This window comes from Oncorhynchus clarkii, chromosome 10 (assembly GCF_045791955.1).
Source record: "Oncorhynchus clarkii lewisi isolate Uvic-CL-2024 chromosome 10, UVic_Ocla_1.0, whole genome shotgun sequence".
NCBI classification, from domain to species: domain Eukaryota; kingdom Metazoa; phylum Chordata; class Actinopteri; order Salmoniformes; family Salmonidae; genus Oncorhynchus; species Oncorhynchus clarkii.
In genome coordinates this window covers 3289108-3304900 of record NC_092156.1, presented here as the reverse complement: position 1 = coordinate 3304900, position 15793 = coordinate 3289108, and the positions used below count along the sequence as shown (strand labels likewise).

General features: G+C 47.5%; 1 protein-coding gene across 1 annotated transcript in view; it reads left to right on the top strand.

The window, feature by feature from the left end:
* LOC139417919 (neurobeachin-like) overlaps positions 1–15793 on the top strand; it is a 278963-nt gene that overhangs the window by 234983 nt on the left and 28187 nt on the right. The window contains exons 49-54 of the mRNA XM_071166910.1: positions 2040–2142; positions 2351–2466; positions 2800–2912; positions 7634–7774; positions 12983–13102; positions 13314–13466. Coding sequence (XP_071023011.1) covers positions 2040–2142; positions 2351–2466; positions 2800–2912; positions 7634–7774; positions 12983–13102; positions 13314–13466 — 746 coding nt within the window. The remainder of the gene's footprint in view (positions 1–2039; positions 2143–2350; positions 2467–2799; positions 2913–7633; positions 7775–12982; positions 13103–13313; positions 13467–15793) is intronic.

Genomic DNA, 15793 nt, shown 5'->3' with positions numbered 1-15793 from the left:
ACTCACCTGTGTAGCTGACACCATCTTTAACTAACTCACCTGTGTAGCTGACACCATCTTTAACTAACTCACCTGTGTAGCTGACAACATCTTTAACTAACTCACATGTGTAGCTGACACCATCTTTAACTAACTCACCTGTGTAGCTGACACCATCTTTAACTAACTCACCTGTGTAGCTGACACCATCTTTAACTAACTCACCTGTGTAGCTGACACCATCTTTAACTAACTCACCTGTGTAGCTGACACCATCTTTAACTAACTCACCTGTGTAGCTGACACCATCTTTAACTAACTCACCTGTGTAGCTGACACCATCTTTAACTAACTCACCTGTGTAGCTGACACCATCTTTAACTAACTCACCTGTGTAGCTGACACCATCTTTAACTAACTCACCTGTGTAACTGACACCACCTTTAACTAACTCACCTGTGTAGCTGACACCACCTTTAACTAACTCACCTGTGTAGCCGACACCACCTTTAACTAACTCACCTGTGTAGCTGACACCATCTTTAACTAACTCACCTGTGTAGCTGACACCATCTTTAACTAACTCACCTGTGTAGCTGACACCATCTTTAACTAACTCACCTGTGTAGCTGACACCATCTTTAACTAACTCACCTGTGTAGCTGACACCATCTTTAACTAACTCACCTGTGTAGCTGACACCATCTTTAACTAACTCACCTGTGTAGCTGACACCATCTTTAACTAACTCACCTGTGTAGCTGACAACATCTTTAACTAACTCACATGTGTAGCTGACACCATCTTTAACTAACTCACCTGTGTAGCTGACACCATCTTTAACTAACTCACCTGTGTAGCTGACACCATCTTTAACTAACTCACCTGTGTAGCTGACACCATCTTTAACTAACTCACCTGTGTAGCTGACACCATCTTTAACTAACTCACCTGTGTAGCTGACACCATCTTTAACTAACTCACCTGTGTAGCTGACACCATCTTTAACTAACTCACCTGTGTAGCTGACACCATCTTTAACTAACTCACCTGTGTAGCTGACACCATCTTTAACTAACTCACCTGTGTAACTGACACCACCTTTAACTAACTCACCTGTGTAGCTGACACCACCTTTAACTAACTCACCTGTGTAGCCGACACCACCTTTAACTAACTCACCTGTGTAGCTGACACCATCTTTAACTAACTCACCTGTGTAGCTGACACCATCTTTAACTAACTCACCTGTGTAGCTGACACCATCTTTAACTAACTCACCTGTGTAGCTGACACCATCTTTAACTAACTCACATGTGTAGCTGACACCATCTTTAACTAACTCACCTGTGTAGCTGACACCATCTTTAACTAACTCACCTGTGTAGCTGACACCATCTTTAACTAACTCACCTGTGTAGCTGACACCATCTTTAACTAACTCACCTGTGTAACTGACACCACCTTTAACTAACTCACCTGTGTAGCTGACACCACCTTTAACTAACTCACCTGTGTAGCTGACACCATCTTTAACTAACTCACCTGTGTAGCTGACACCATCTTTAACTAACTCACCTGTGTAGCTGACACCATCTTTAACTAACTCACCTGTGTAACTGACACCACCTTTAAATAACTCACCTGTGTAGCTGACACCACCTTTAACTAACTCACCTGTGTAGCCGACACCACCTTTAACTAACTCACCTGTGTAGCCGACACCATCTTTAACTAACTCACCTGTGTAGCTGACACCATCTTTAACTAACTCACCTGTGTAGCTGACACCATCTTTAATTAACTCACCTGTGTAGCTGACACCACCTTTAACTAACTCACCTGTGTAGCCGACACCACCTTTAACTAACTCACCTGTGTAGCCGACACCATCTTTAACTAACTCACCTGTGTAGCCGACACACCTGACTGATCAGTCCACCTGGCTTGCCGGATCTGAGTCTCCTGTGCTGCACTTAATACCTTTCAGTCGTGAATGGACAGTGTTTCCAGACTTCCTGTGTTCTCGTGCTCATATCCTGTGATGTAATCCCCCCCAGCGTCTGTGATGTTCAACTTCCCGGACCAGGCTACAGTGAAGAGGGTCGTCTACAGTCTACCCAGGGTGGGAGTAGGAACCAGCTACGGACTTCCTCAGGCCAGGTGGGGTTCATAGCACAGGCACTCACAGGAACACACACACATCTCATCAAAGTTTATTGGTCGCATCTACAATCCATCTTTAACCGTCTGTGTGTGTGTCTGTGTGTGTGTCTGTGTGTGTGTCTGCGTGCGTGTCTGTGTGTGTGTCTGCGTGTGTGTGTGTCTGTGTGTGTGTCTGCGTGCGTGCGTGTGTGTACCTCTCCTCCAGGCGTATCTCCTTGGCGACCCCTCGTCAGCTGTTTAAGTCGTCCAACATGACCCAGCGTTGGCAGAGGAGGGAGATCTCCAACTTCGAGTACCTCATGTTCCTCAACACCATCGCAGGTGAAAAGAGAGAGACCTACCATTTGTACCCTCCTCATCATTATCATCATCATCACTCTCTGTTACAGCCTTTCTCCTACCTCTAGACTTACTGTACGTTGTTGTGAAGAGGGGCATTTACTTTCTCTCTCTCCCTCTCTCCCTCACTCCCTCTCTCTCTCTCTGTGTTCTTCCTCTCTCCCTCCCTCCCTCTGTCTCTGTTTTCCCTCTTCCTCTCGCCATCACTCCCTCTCTCTCTCTGTGTTTTCCCTCCCTCCCTCCCTCCCTCCCTCCCTCCCTCCCTCCCTCCCTCCCTCCCTCCCTCCCTCCCTCCCTCTCTCTCTTCCCCCACAGGGAGGAGCTACAATGATCTGAACCAGTACCCAGTGTTCCCCTGGGTTCTCACTAACTTTGAGTCAGAGGAGCTGGACCTCACTCTGCCCGGCAACTTCCGAGACCTATCCATGGTATTTACCTCCAAGTGTTGTGTTTCTCTCATCATATCACAGCTTTTTGTGTAGTAATTATGATGCCACGGCCCTGTAAATGTACTGTGTGACAGAGCCATGTAATGTGAAGTTAATTCATGTTGTCACACCTGTAAGTCCTTTATAAACTAGTGACCAGCATTGTGTGTCATTATACCCTGATGAAGAGAGCTTGTCTTTCAAATATTGCATCTGAGCTCCTAGAGTGTTGAGCACTCCTTTTTCAGTTAGTTGTTATATTTCAACGAGCCAGCACCTCTCCTAACCAGGTGTTATACTCCGCTAGCCAGCACCTCTCCTAACCAGGTGTTCTACTCTGCTAGCCAGCACCTCTCCTAACCAGGTGTTATACTCCGCTAGCCAGCACCTCTCCTAAACAGGTGTTCTACTCTGCTAGCCAGCACCTCTCCTAAACAGGTGTTCTACTCTGCTAGCCAGCACCTCTCCTAAACAGGTGTTCTACTCTGCTAGCCAGCACCTCTCCTAAACAGGTGTTCTACTCTGCTAGCCAGCACCTCTCCTAACCAGGTGTTCTACTCTGCTAGCCAGCACCTCTCCTAAACAGGTGTTCTACTCCGCTAGCCAGCACCTCTCCTAAACAGGTGTTCTACTCTGCTAGCCAGCACCTCTCCTAAACAGGTGTTCTACTCTGCTAGCCAGCACCTCTCCTAAACAGGTGTTCTATTCTGCTAGCCAGCACCTCTCCTAACCAGGTGTTCTACTCTGCTAGCCAGCACCTCTCCTAAACAGGTGTTCTACTCTGCTAGCCAGCACCTCTCCTAAACAGGTGTTCTACTCTGCTAGCCAGCACCTCTCCTAAACAGGTGTTCTACTCTGCCAGCACCTCTCCTAAACAGGTGTTCTACTCTGCTAGCCAGCACCTCTCCTAAACAGGTGTTCTACTCTGCTAGCCAGCACCTCTCCTAAACAGGTGTTCTACTCTGCTAGCCAGCACCTCTCCTAAACAGGTGTTCTACTCTGCTAGCCAGCACCTCTCCTAAACAGGTGTTCTACTCTGCTAGCCAGCACCTCTCCTAACCAGGTGTTCTGCTCTGCTAGCCAGCACCTCTCCTAAACAGGTGTTCTACTCTGCTAGCCAGCACCTCTCCTAACCAGGTGTTCTACTCTGCTAGCCAGCACCTCACCTAAACAGGTGTTCTACTCTGCTAGCCAGCACCTCTCCTAACCAGGTGTTCTACTCTGCTAGCCAGCACCTCTCCTAAACAGGTGTTCTACTCTGCTAGCCAGCACCTCTCCTAACCAGGTGTTCTACTCTGCTAGCCAGCACCTCTCCTAACCAGGTGTTCTACTCTGCTAGCCAGCACATCTCCTAACCAGGTGTTCTACTCAGCTAGCCAGCACCTCACCTAAACAGGTGTTCTACTCCGCTAGCCAGCACCTCTCCTAAACAGGTGTTCTACTCTGCTAGACAGCACCTCTCCTAAACAGGTGTTCTACTCTGCTAGCCAGCACCTCTCCTAAACAGGTGTTCTACTCCGCTAGCCAGCACCTCTCCTAACCAGGTGTTCTACTCCGCTAGCCAGCACCTCTCCTAAACAGGTGTTCTACTCCGCTAGCCAGCACCTCTCCTAACCAGGTGTTCTACTCCGCTAGCCAGCACCTCAGCTAAACAGGTGTTCTACTCTGCTAGCCAGCACCTCTCCTAAACAGGTGTTCTACTCCGCTAGCCAGCACCTCTCCTAAACATGTGTTCTACTCTGCTAGCCAGCACCTCTCCTAAACAGGTGTTCTACTCTGCTAGCCAGCACCTCTCCTAAACAGGTGTTCTACTCTGCTAGCCAGCACCTCACCTAAACAGGTGTTCTACACCGCTAGCCAGCACCTCTCCTAAACAGGTGTTCTACTCCGCTAGCCAGCACCTCACCTAAACAGGTGTTCTACTCTGCTACCCAGCACCTCTCCTAACCAGGTGTTCTACTCTGCTAGCCAGCACATCTCCTAAACAGGTGTTCTACTCCGCTAGCCAGCACCTCACCTAAACAGGTGTTCTACTCTGCTAGCCAGCACCTCTCCTAAACAGGTGTTCTACTCTGCTAGCCAGCACCTCTCCTAAACAGGTGTTCTACTCTGCTAGCCAGCACCTCTACTAAACAGGTGTTCTACTCTGCTAGCCAGCACCTCTCCTAACCAGGTGTTCTACTCTGCTAGCCAGCACCTCTACTAAACAGGTGTTCTACTCTGCTAGCCAGCACCTCTACTAAACAGGTGTTCTACTCTGCTAGCCAGCACCTCTCCTAACCAGGTGTTCTACTCTGCTAGCCAGCACCTCTCCTAACCAGGTGTTCTACTCTGCTAGCCAGCACCTCTACTAAACAGGTGTTCTACTCTGCTAGCCAGCACCTCTCCTAAACAGGTGTTCTACTCTGCTAGCCAGCACCTCTCCTAAACAGGTGTTCTACTCTGCTAGCCAGCACCTCTCCTAACCAGGTGTTCTACTCTGCTAGCCAGCACCTCTACTAAACAGGTGTTCTACTCTGCTAGCCAGCACCTCTACTAAACAGGTGTTCTACTCTGCTAGCCAGCACCTCTCCTAACCAGGTGTTCTACTCTGCTAGCCAGCACCTCTCCTAACCAGGTGTTCTACTCTGCTAGCCAGCACCTCTACTAAACAGGTGTTCTACTCTGCTAGCCAGCACCTCTCCTAAACAGGTGTTCTACTCTGCTAGCCAGCACCTCTCCTAAACAGGTGTTCTACTCTGCTAGCCAGCACCTCTCCTAAACAGGTGTTCTACTCTGCTAGCCAGCACCTCTCCTAAACAGGTGTTCTACTCTGCTAGCCAGCACCTCTCCTAAACAGGTGTTCTACTCTGCTAGCCAACACCTCTCCTAAACAGGTGTTCTACTCTGCTAGCCAGCACCTCTCCTAACCAGGTGTTCTACCCTGCTAGCACCTCTCCTAAACAGGTGTTCTACTCTGCTAGCCAGCACCTCTCCTAACCAGGTGTTCTACTTTGCTAGCCAGCACCTCTCCTAAACAGGTGTTCTACTCTGCTAGCCAGCACCTCTCCTAACCAGGTGTTCTACTCTGCTAGCCAGCACCTCTCCTAACCAGGTGTTCTACTCTGCTAGCCAGCACCTCTACTAAACAGGTGTTCTACTCTGCTAGCCAGCACCTCTCCTAAACAGGTGTTCTACTCTGCTAGCCAGCACCTCTCCTAAACAGGTGTTCTACTCTGCTAGCCAGCACCTCTCCTAAACAGGTGTTCTACTCTGCTAGCCAGCACCTCTCCTAAACAGGTGTTCTACTCTGCTAGCCAGCACCTCTCCTAAACAGGTGTTCTACTCTGCTAGCCAACACCTCTCCTAAACAGGTGTTCTACTCTGCTAGCCAGCACCTCTCCTAACCAGGTGTTCTACCCTGCTAGCACCTCTCCTAAACAGGTGTTCTACTCTGCTAGCCAGCACCTCTCCTAACCAGGTGTTCTACTTTGCTAGCCAGCACCTCTCCTAAACAGGTGTTCTACTCTGCTAGCCAGCACCTCTCCTAAACAGATGTTCTACTCTGCTAGCACCCCTCCTAAACAGGTGTTCTACTCTGCTAGCACCTCTCCTAAACAGGTGTTCTACTCTGCTAGCCAGCACCTCTCCTAAACAGGTGTTCTACTCTGCTAGCACCCCTCCTAAACAGGTGTTCTACTCTGCTAGCACCTCTCCTAAACAGGTGTTCTACTCTGCTAGCCAGCACCTCTCCTAACCAGGTGTTCTACTCTGCTAGCCAGCACCTCTCCTAAACAGGTGTTCTACTCTGCTAGCCAGCACCTCTCCTAAACAGGTGTTCTACTCCGCTAGCCAGCACCTCTCCTAAACAGGTGTTCTACTCTGTTAGCCAGCACATCTCCTAACCAGGTGTTCTACTCTGCTAGCCAGCACCTCACCTAAACAGGTGTTCTACTCTGCTAGCCAGCACCTCTCCTAACCAGGTGTTCTACTCTGCCAGCACCTCTCTTAACCAGGTGTTCTACTCTAAACAGGTGTTCTACTCTGCTATTCAGCACCTCTCCTAACCAGGTCTTCTACTCTACTAGCCAGCACCTCTCCTAAACAGGTGTTCTACTCTGCTAGCCAGCACCTCTCCTAACCAGGTGTTCTACTCTAACCAGGGGTTCTACTCTAAACATGTGTTCTACTCTAACCAGGTGTTCTACTCTAAACAGGTGTTCTACTCTAAACAGGTGTTCTACTCTGCTAGCCAGCACCTCTCCTAACCAGGTGTTCTACTCTGCCAGCACCTCTCTTAACCAGGTGTTCTACTCTAAACAGGTGTTCTACTCTGCTATTCAGCACCTCTCCTAACCAGGTCTTCTACTCTACTAGCCAGCACCTCTCCTAAACAGATGTTCTACTCTGCTAGCACCCCTCCTAAACAGGTGTTCTACTCTGCTAGCACCTCTCCTAAACAGGTGTTCTACTCTGCTAGCCAGCACCTCTCCTAAACAGGTGTTCTACTCTGCTAGCACCCCTCCTAAACAGGTGTTCTACTCTGCTAGCACCTCTCCTAAACAGGTGTTCTACTCTGCTAGCCAGCACCTCTCCTAACCAGGTGTTCTACTCTGCTAGCCAGCACCTCTCCTAAACAGGTGTTCTACTCAGCTAGCCAGCTGTTCACCTGTGAGATGCAATAGAAACAGATTCTGTGTTAGTTTCAGCTCTTGTTCCAAATTGTGTGTGATTCCCTGCAGCCAATCGGTGCGTTGCACCCAAAGCGAGCGGTGTTCTCTGCAGAGCGCTATGATACCTGGGAGGAGGACGGAACGCCACCGCACCACTACGGCTCCCTCTACTCTACCGCTAACACCACACTGCTCTGGATGCTGCGGATAGTGAGTACACACAGGCGCCAAAACAGAACCGTTGTTTTAAAAGCTTGGGAACCGGTGTGATTTCATTCTCCCACAAAAAAAACACAACAAAGAGGCTATGTGAAGCCCCTCCCCCTCCTCCTGAAGCCCTTCCCTCTATCACTCAGAAACGTATTCTAGTGCCTGCCTGCCCCTCCCCCTCCTCCTGAAGCCCTTCCCTCTATCACTCAGAAACGTATTCTAGTGCCTGCCTGCCCCTCCCCCTCCTCCTGAAGCCCTTCCCTCTATCACTCAGAAACGTATTCTAGTGCCTGCCTGTCCCTCCCCCTCCTCCTGAAGCCCCTCCCTCTATCCCTCAGAAACGTTTTCCAGTGTCTGCCTGTCCCTCCCCCTCCTCCTGAAGCCCTTCCCTCTATCACTCAGAAACGTATTCTAGTGCCTGCCTGCCCCTCCCCCTCCTCCTGAAGCCCTTCCCTCTATCACTCAGAAACGTATTCTAGTGCCTGCCTGTCCCTCCCCCTCCTCCTGAAGCCCCTCCCTCTATCCCTCAGAAACGTTTTCCAGTGTCTGCCTGTCCCTCCCCCTCCTCCTGAAGCCCTTCCCTCTATCACTCAGAAACGTATTCTAGTGCCTGCCTGTCCCTCCCCCTCCTCCTGAAGCCCCTCCCTCTATCCCTCAGAAACGTTTTCCAGTGTCTGCCTGTCCCTCCCCCTCCTCCTGAAGCCCTTCCCTCTATCACTCAGAAATGTATTCTAGTGCCTGCCTGTCCCTCCCCCTCCTCCTGAAGCCCCTCCCTCTATCCCTCAGAAACAGATTCCAGTGTCTGCCTGCCCCTCCCCCTCCTCCTGAAGCCCCTCCCTCTATCACTCAGAAACGTATTCCAGTGTCTGCCTGCCTCTCCCCTTCCTCCTGAGGCGTAGTCTAGAAGCCTAATGACGTTACACGCGTGATTCAGAAATTAGGGAGAGAGATTTGCAATTAGAGAAGAATGGATTAACATTTTCAACGCTAGTTAAGGATAATTATCACGTTTCACGTTGGATTTATTAACTACAAGGTAAAACACGTTTTTATTTTAATTCGGGTGCCGCTCTGCATTAGAGGCCTTCACAAGTCCAAAGAGTTACGGAATGGACCTGGGGCTTTCCCATCCGACCCAATGTGCATAAATACATTTTTACAATATAGCGACCCGTTCTCGAATGGATCCGAGGAAAACTAGAGCCGTTACATATAGACCTGGTTAGATCCAAACCCGTTCCTGTCTGTTCCGAGTGAGGGAAGTAGCAGAAAAGTCAATTTTTAAGCCTAGTTTATTAACCGGAGCTGATAAAGTACGGGGGAGAGGAAGTAGAGAGAGGTGACGCCCGTTGCCGTGGGGCCGTGCTGTGTAGTTGTAGTCTAGTGTGAGCGAGTGACACGGGAACAAGGAGGAGGGAGGGAGGGACGAGAGACAGCAACCAACCAAGCCGACTCACACTATGGTCGACTAGTAGCCGCCACAGCTAGGTCATTTATCATCCAATATCGCCTGCCTTGACTGCTTCAAACCGGGAGAAGCTAGTGAACTAGCTAGCCAGGCTAATTGAGGCAGGCACACGCTTTCTGGTCCTGCATAGTTACCTACAACACCATTCAGAATATAAAGTAGCAGTCGAGTGGTTGGCTCTTGGTCGTTGTAGCGTTGTAGCTTCTCCTTTAACTTTTAAGTTATGTCATATTAATTCCATCTTCCATTAATTATACATCTGCTTACTTTTACCCCACATGGAGGCTCTATAACTGTAGCCACATTGATGACTTCTGATTGGCCAACCAGCTACACGCGCCCCCCTCTCTCTCTCTCTCTCTCTCTCTTTTCCAAACAAAGTGATTGGAAAATAATTTTGGTACCAACCCCTGATCACGACTGAGGACGGAACACAACGACGTCAACGACGTCCACCATAATTGAGAATTTCAATAAGCATTTTTCTACGGCTGGCCATGCTTTCCACCTGGCTACTCCTACCCCGGTCAACAGCACTGCACCCCCCACAACAACTCGCCCAAGCCTTCCCCATTTCTCCTTCTCCCAAATCTGCTCAGCTGATGTTCTGAATGAGCTGCAAAATCTGGACCCCTACAAATCAGCCGGGCTAGACAATCTGGACCCTTTCTTTCTAAAATTATCTGCCGAAATTGTTGCCACCCCTATTACTAGCCTGTTCAACCTCTCTTTCGTGTCGTCTGAGATTCCCAAAGATTGGAAAGCAGCTGCGGTCATCCCCCTCTTCAAAGGGGGTGACACTCTTGACCCAAACTGCTACAGACCTATATCTATCCTAACATGCCTTTCTAAGGTCTTCGAAAGCCAAGTCAACAAACAGATTACCGACCATTTCGAATCTCACCATACCTTCTCTGCTATGCAATCTGGTTTCAGAGCTGGTCATGGGTGCACCTCAGCCACGCTCAAGGTCCTAAATGATATCTTAACCGCCATCAATAAGAAACATTACTGCGCAGCCGTATTCATTGATCTGGCCAAGGTTTTCGACTCTGTCAATCACCACATCCTCATCGGCAGACTCGACAGCCTTGGTTTCTCAAATGATTGCCTCGCCTGGTTCACCAACTACTTCTCTGATAGAGTTCAGTGTGTCAAATCGGAGGGTCTGCTGTCCGGACCTCTGGCAGTCTCTATGGGGGTGCCACAGGGTTCAATTCTTGGACCGACTCTCTTCTCTGTATACATCAATGAGGTCGCTCTTGCTGCTGGTGAGTCTCTGATCCACCTCTACGCAGACGACACCATTCTGTATACTTCTGGCCCTTCTTTGGACACTGTGTTAACAACCCTCCAGGCAAGCTTCAATGCCATACAACTCTCCTTCCGTGGCCTCCAATTGCTCTTAAATACAAGTAAAACTAAATGCATGCTCTTCAACCGATCGCTACCTGTACCTACCCGCCTGTCCAACATTACTACTCTGGACGGCTCTGACTTAGAATACGTGGACAACTACAAATACTTAGGTGTCTGGTTAGACTGTAAACTCTCCTTCCAGACCCATATCAAACATCTCCAATCCAAAGTTAAATCTAGAATATGCTTCCTATTTCGCAACAAAGCATCCTTCACTCATGCTGCCAAACATACCCTTGTAAAACTGACCATCCTACCAATCCTCGACTTTGGCGATGTCATTTACAAAATAGCCTCCAATACCCTACTCAACAAATTGGATGCAGTCTATCACAGTGCAATCCGTTTTGTCACCAAAGCCCCATATACTACCCACCATTGCGACCTGTACGCTCTCGTTGGCTGGCCCTCGCTTCATACTCGTCGCCAAACCCACTGGCTCCATGTCATCTACAAGACCCTGCTAGGTAAAGTCCCCCCTTATCTCAGCTCGCTGGTCACCATTGCATCTCCCACCTGTAGAACACGCTCCAGCAGGTATATCTCTCTAGTCACCCCCAAAACCAATTCTTTCTTTGGCCGCCTCTCCTTCCAGTTCTCTGCTGCCAATGACTGGAACGAACTACAAAAATCTCTGAAACTGGAAACACTTATCTCCCTCACTAGCTTTAAGCACCAACTGTCAGAGCAGCTCACAGATTACTGCACCTGTACATAGCCCACCTATAATTTAGCCCAAACAACTACCTCTTTCCCTACTGTATTTAATTTATTTATTTATTTTGCTCCTTTGCACCCCATTATTTGTATTTCTACTTTGCACATTCTCCCATTGCAAAACTACCATTCCAGTGTTTTACTTGCTATATTGTATTTACTTTGCCACCATGGCCTTTTTTTGCCTTTACCTCCCATATCTCACCTCATTTGCTCACATCGTATATAGACTTGTTTATACTGTATTATTGACTGTATGTTTGTTTTACTCCATGTGTAACTCTGTGTCGTTGTATGTGTCGAACTGCTTTGCTTTATCTTGGCCAGGTCGCAATTGTAAATGAGAACTTGTTCTCAACTCGCCTACCTGGTTAAATAAAGGTGAAATAAAAAACTTCCTTTTACTCTACTGCAGGGTAGCCTAGTGGTTAGAGTGTAGAGGAGGCAGGTAGCCTAGTGGTTAGAGTGTAGGGGGGCAGGTAGTCTAGTGGTTAGAGTGTAGGGGTGGCAGGTAGCCTAGTGGTTAGAGTGTAGGGGTGGCAGGTAGCCTAGTGGTTAGAGTGTAGAGGCGGCAGGTAGTCTAGTTGTTAGAGTGTAGGGGTGGCAGGTAGCCTAGTGGTTAGAGTGTAGGGGGCAGGTAGTCTAGTGGTTAGAGTGTAGAGGTGGCAGGTAGCCTAGTGGTTAGAGTGTAGGGGCGGCAGGTAGTCTAGTGGTTAGAGTGTAGAGGTGGCAGGTAGCCTAGTGGTTAGAGTGTAGAGGAGGCAGGTAGCCTAGTGGTTAGAGTGTAGAGGTGGCAGGTAGCCTAGTGGTTAGAGTGTAGAGGTGGCAGGTAGCCTAGTGGTTAGAGTGTAGGGGGGCAGGTAGTCTAGTGGTTAGAGTGTAGAGGTGGCAGGTAGCCTAGTGGTTAGAGTGTAGGGGCGGCAGGTAGTCTAGTGGTTAGAGTGTAGGGGTGGCAGGTAGCCTAGTGGTTAGAGTGTTGGACTAGTAACCAACAGGTTGCTGGATCGAATCTCCGAGCTGACAAGGTAAAAATGTGTCATGCCCCCTGAACAAGGCAGTTAACCCACTGTTCCCCAGTAGGCTGTCATTGAAAATAAGAATTTGTTCTTAACTGACTTTCTTAGTTAAACAAAGGTAAAATATAAATAAAATACTGCTAACACCACACTGAGCTGCGGATAGTGAGTACACACACACACTGACATTGTGTTTCAGTAGAGATTTTTTTGTGTTTCCTACCTCATTCGGAGCCTTTCACAACGTTCTTCCGGAATGATTGATAGATGGATTGATAGATGGATTGATAGATGGATCGATAGATGGATCGATAGATAGATAGATAGATAGATAGATAGATAGATAGATGGATAGATGGATGGATGGATGGATGGATGGATGGATGGATGGATGGATGGATGGATGGATGATGGATCGATAGATGGATCGATAGATGGATCGATAGATGGATCGATCGATGGATCGATCGATGGATCGATAGATGGATCGATCGATAGATCGATCGATAGATCGATCGATAGATAGATAGATAGATAGATATTGTGTGTCAGTGGTATAGAGATCTTTTGTGTGTCCTGCTTCATTAGGAGCCCTTCACCACGTTCTTCCTGAATGCCAATGAGAACCAGTTTGACCATCCTGACAGAGCCTTCTCTGGCATCGCACGGGCTTGGAGGAACTGCCAACGGGATACTGCCGATGTCAAGGTTAGTGTGTGTGTGTGTGTGTGTGTGTGTGTGTGTTTATCTGTGTGTGTCTGGGGGAGTTTTTTTGTGTGTTTATCCGTGTGTGTGGGGGGGGGGGGCTTAAGGGAAAGAGAGGGAGTTTAAATGTGATTGAATGATTGATTAATTGATTGTCATTGTCATTAGTAAAGCATTATGAATCCTCACCCTGTGTTACTGTGTTGACCGACAGGAGTTGATCCCAGAGTTCTACTACCTTCCAGAGATGTTTGTTAACAGTAGTGGTTTTGAGTTGGGACAGAGAGAGGACGGGACTCCTGTGTCTGATATAGAACTGCCAGCCTGGGCCAAGAAACCTGAGGACTTTGTACGCATCAACCGCATGGTGAGACACACACACACACACACACACACACACACAGACACAGACACACACACACGCACACACACACACACACGCACACACACATGCACATACATATGTACGCACACAGACACATATGCCGGGTCGTATTTGTGACTCGTTTCAGGAAACTAATATGTTACGCGTCACTACTTCACAGGAGAGACGTTGGAATGTTAACTGCATTTTTGGGGCAGAAATGCCTTCTGGGTTTCTCCCGGGTTGCGCAGTGGTCTAGGGCACTGCATCGCAGTGCTAGCTGTGCCACCAGAGACTCTGGGTTCGCAGTCGGCCGCGACCTGGAGGTCCTTGGGGCGATGCACAATTGGCCAAGCGTCGTCCGGGTTAGGGAGGGAAATTGGGGAGAAATTTTTTAAAAAGAAATGCCTTCTGGAACATGTGAACTTTCATGTGCCTTAATAACAAAAGTGTATGTTGCCATCTGTAAATATGAATTAAATTGTTAAATTAGGAGCCTAGTTGGTTTAGACACAGAAAATAGATAATGAGTGGGCTGGACATGCCGAGAGATGAGTTGACATTGGTCTGCCACGTAGCAGGCTTCTGTCTATAACATGAGCTGGTCAGTATGATGATCCTGTCTAACACAGGTTTTTTGAAAGATATCACGTAGTAGAACTACATCAGTGTTGCTCTCCACTTTCTGGAGGACCGAGTTTTGAAATCAGTGGTTAGTGTGAGATGGAGATGGAGGACATTCTGGCGTTTGAAATAAATATAATATATATACAGAGGGAGTCGAAAAGAGAACACACAGAAGGCTGTTGTATAAAACACCTGTCTCCGGATTACATCTTCAAACTAAGGGCAACCATGGCATCCGTGACAGAGAGGTAGAAGCATCCATCTATGTATACAGGTAAGAGAGTCTAGCTAGCTACATTTTCAGATATTACTTGTTTTCTAATTTTGTCTGAAAGTCGTTTTCATTTCAGGTTTAAGTGTACTGTTAGCTATGTCATGTCTTTACTATCATTAACTGAAGACTCAAAGATTCTCTGTAATTAGTTATTACGCGATTAGACTGATTAATCAATTAACTGTAATTACTAGGAAGTCGGGGCACTAAAGTAACTTTTCAGATATTTTATCTGATAAATTAGTCTTCGAATTAATGAATCAATGAATTATTTACTTTACTCACGTTAGTCTCATTCCAAACGTCGTAAATTGTTGGTTATCTGCACGAACCCAGTCTTCACTATGAGTCATCCATACATGAATTGTCTTAAATCATTTATTTATTACTAACTAAGTAATTCACAGAAATGCATAAACAAACAAACAAGGTAAATGTGGTTACATGAAATGAAATGAGATAAATGTAATGATAGGAGAATGTGCCCTAGTGGGCTAAACCGGCATGGCGGCTTGTTAGACAAAAGGGGAAGTGGGGGTCGACTAAGAAGACAACAGACAGTTAATAATTATAACAATTGAAATGCTAATCCTTCACACATGAACGCTCACTCATTCGGGAACAATTGCAATCAGTATATATATATTTACGCTCAGTGTGTCGCCTTGATCGCTGGTGAAAAGTTAATTTATTTTGTAGAATTGTCCATCTCTCTCATCATCCAAAAATTCCAAATGCTGCCCCCTATCCTAGAGAAGTTAAAGACACTCTCGTCTGAGTGTGCCGGAGCACAGAATAATTGACACATTTACGGCCTGTCTCAGTGAACATTAGCAAAAAAAGCATAATTAAACTGTTGCAAGCAGCACAGTTGCAGTCACCAACGCTCTGGATAACATGAAAACAGCTTTACCAGCTCTGCTAGGGAGAGTAAAATGGTCAGAGTGAGCTGTTCTCTCATTTGTGTCTGGACATAGCTAGCAAGCTAGTTAACGTGGGTGCTTGACTGCTGTTGTTAGGACAGAACGCTCAGATCAACCCTACGCTCCGAGACCGAAACGCTCTGACTTTACGAACACACTCTGAACACACTCTGGCACTCCAGATTAAACACACCCGTAGTATAAACCAGCCTTTAGTCTTGAAATCTTTGGTTGTTTAACATATGGCCTCACATGTGAATCCTTAAAGAGATGGGTGGGGCTAAAGCTTTAGACGGTGTGAATGATGCTGAATGGGGGTGTAGACAAAGAAGAGCTCTCCAGGAGGTGTACCAAAACATTCAAGGACCATTTTCTCAAAAGTAGGGTTAGAAGTTCATCAACTTTCAATGCAGAATTACTTTTTGTTCCTCAACTGTAGTGTAATATAGACTGTAATAGCTCCGAGTCTCTACTTTTATCCAAGGTTAAAAAAAAAACACAATTTG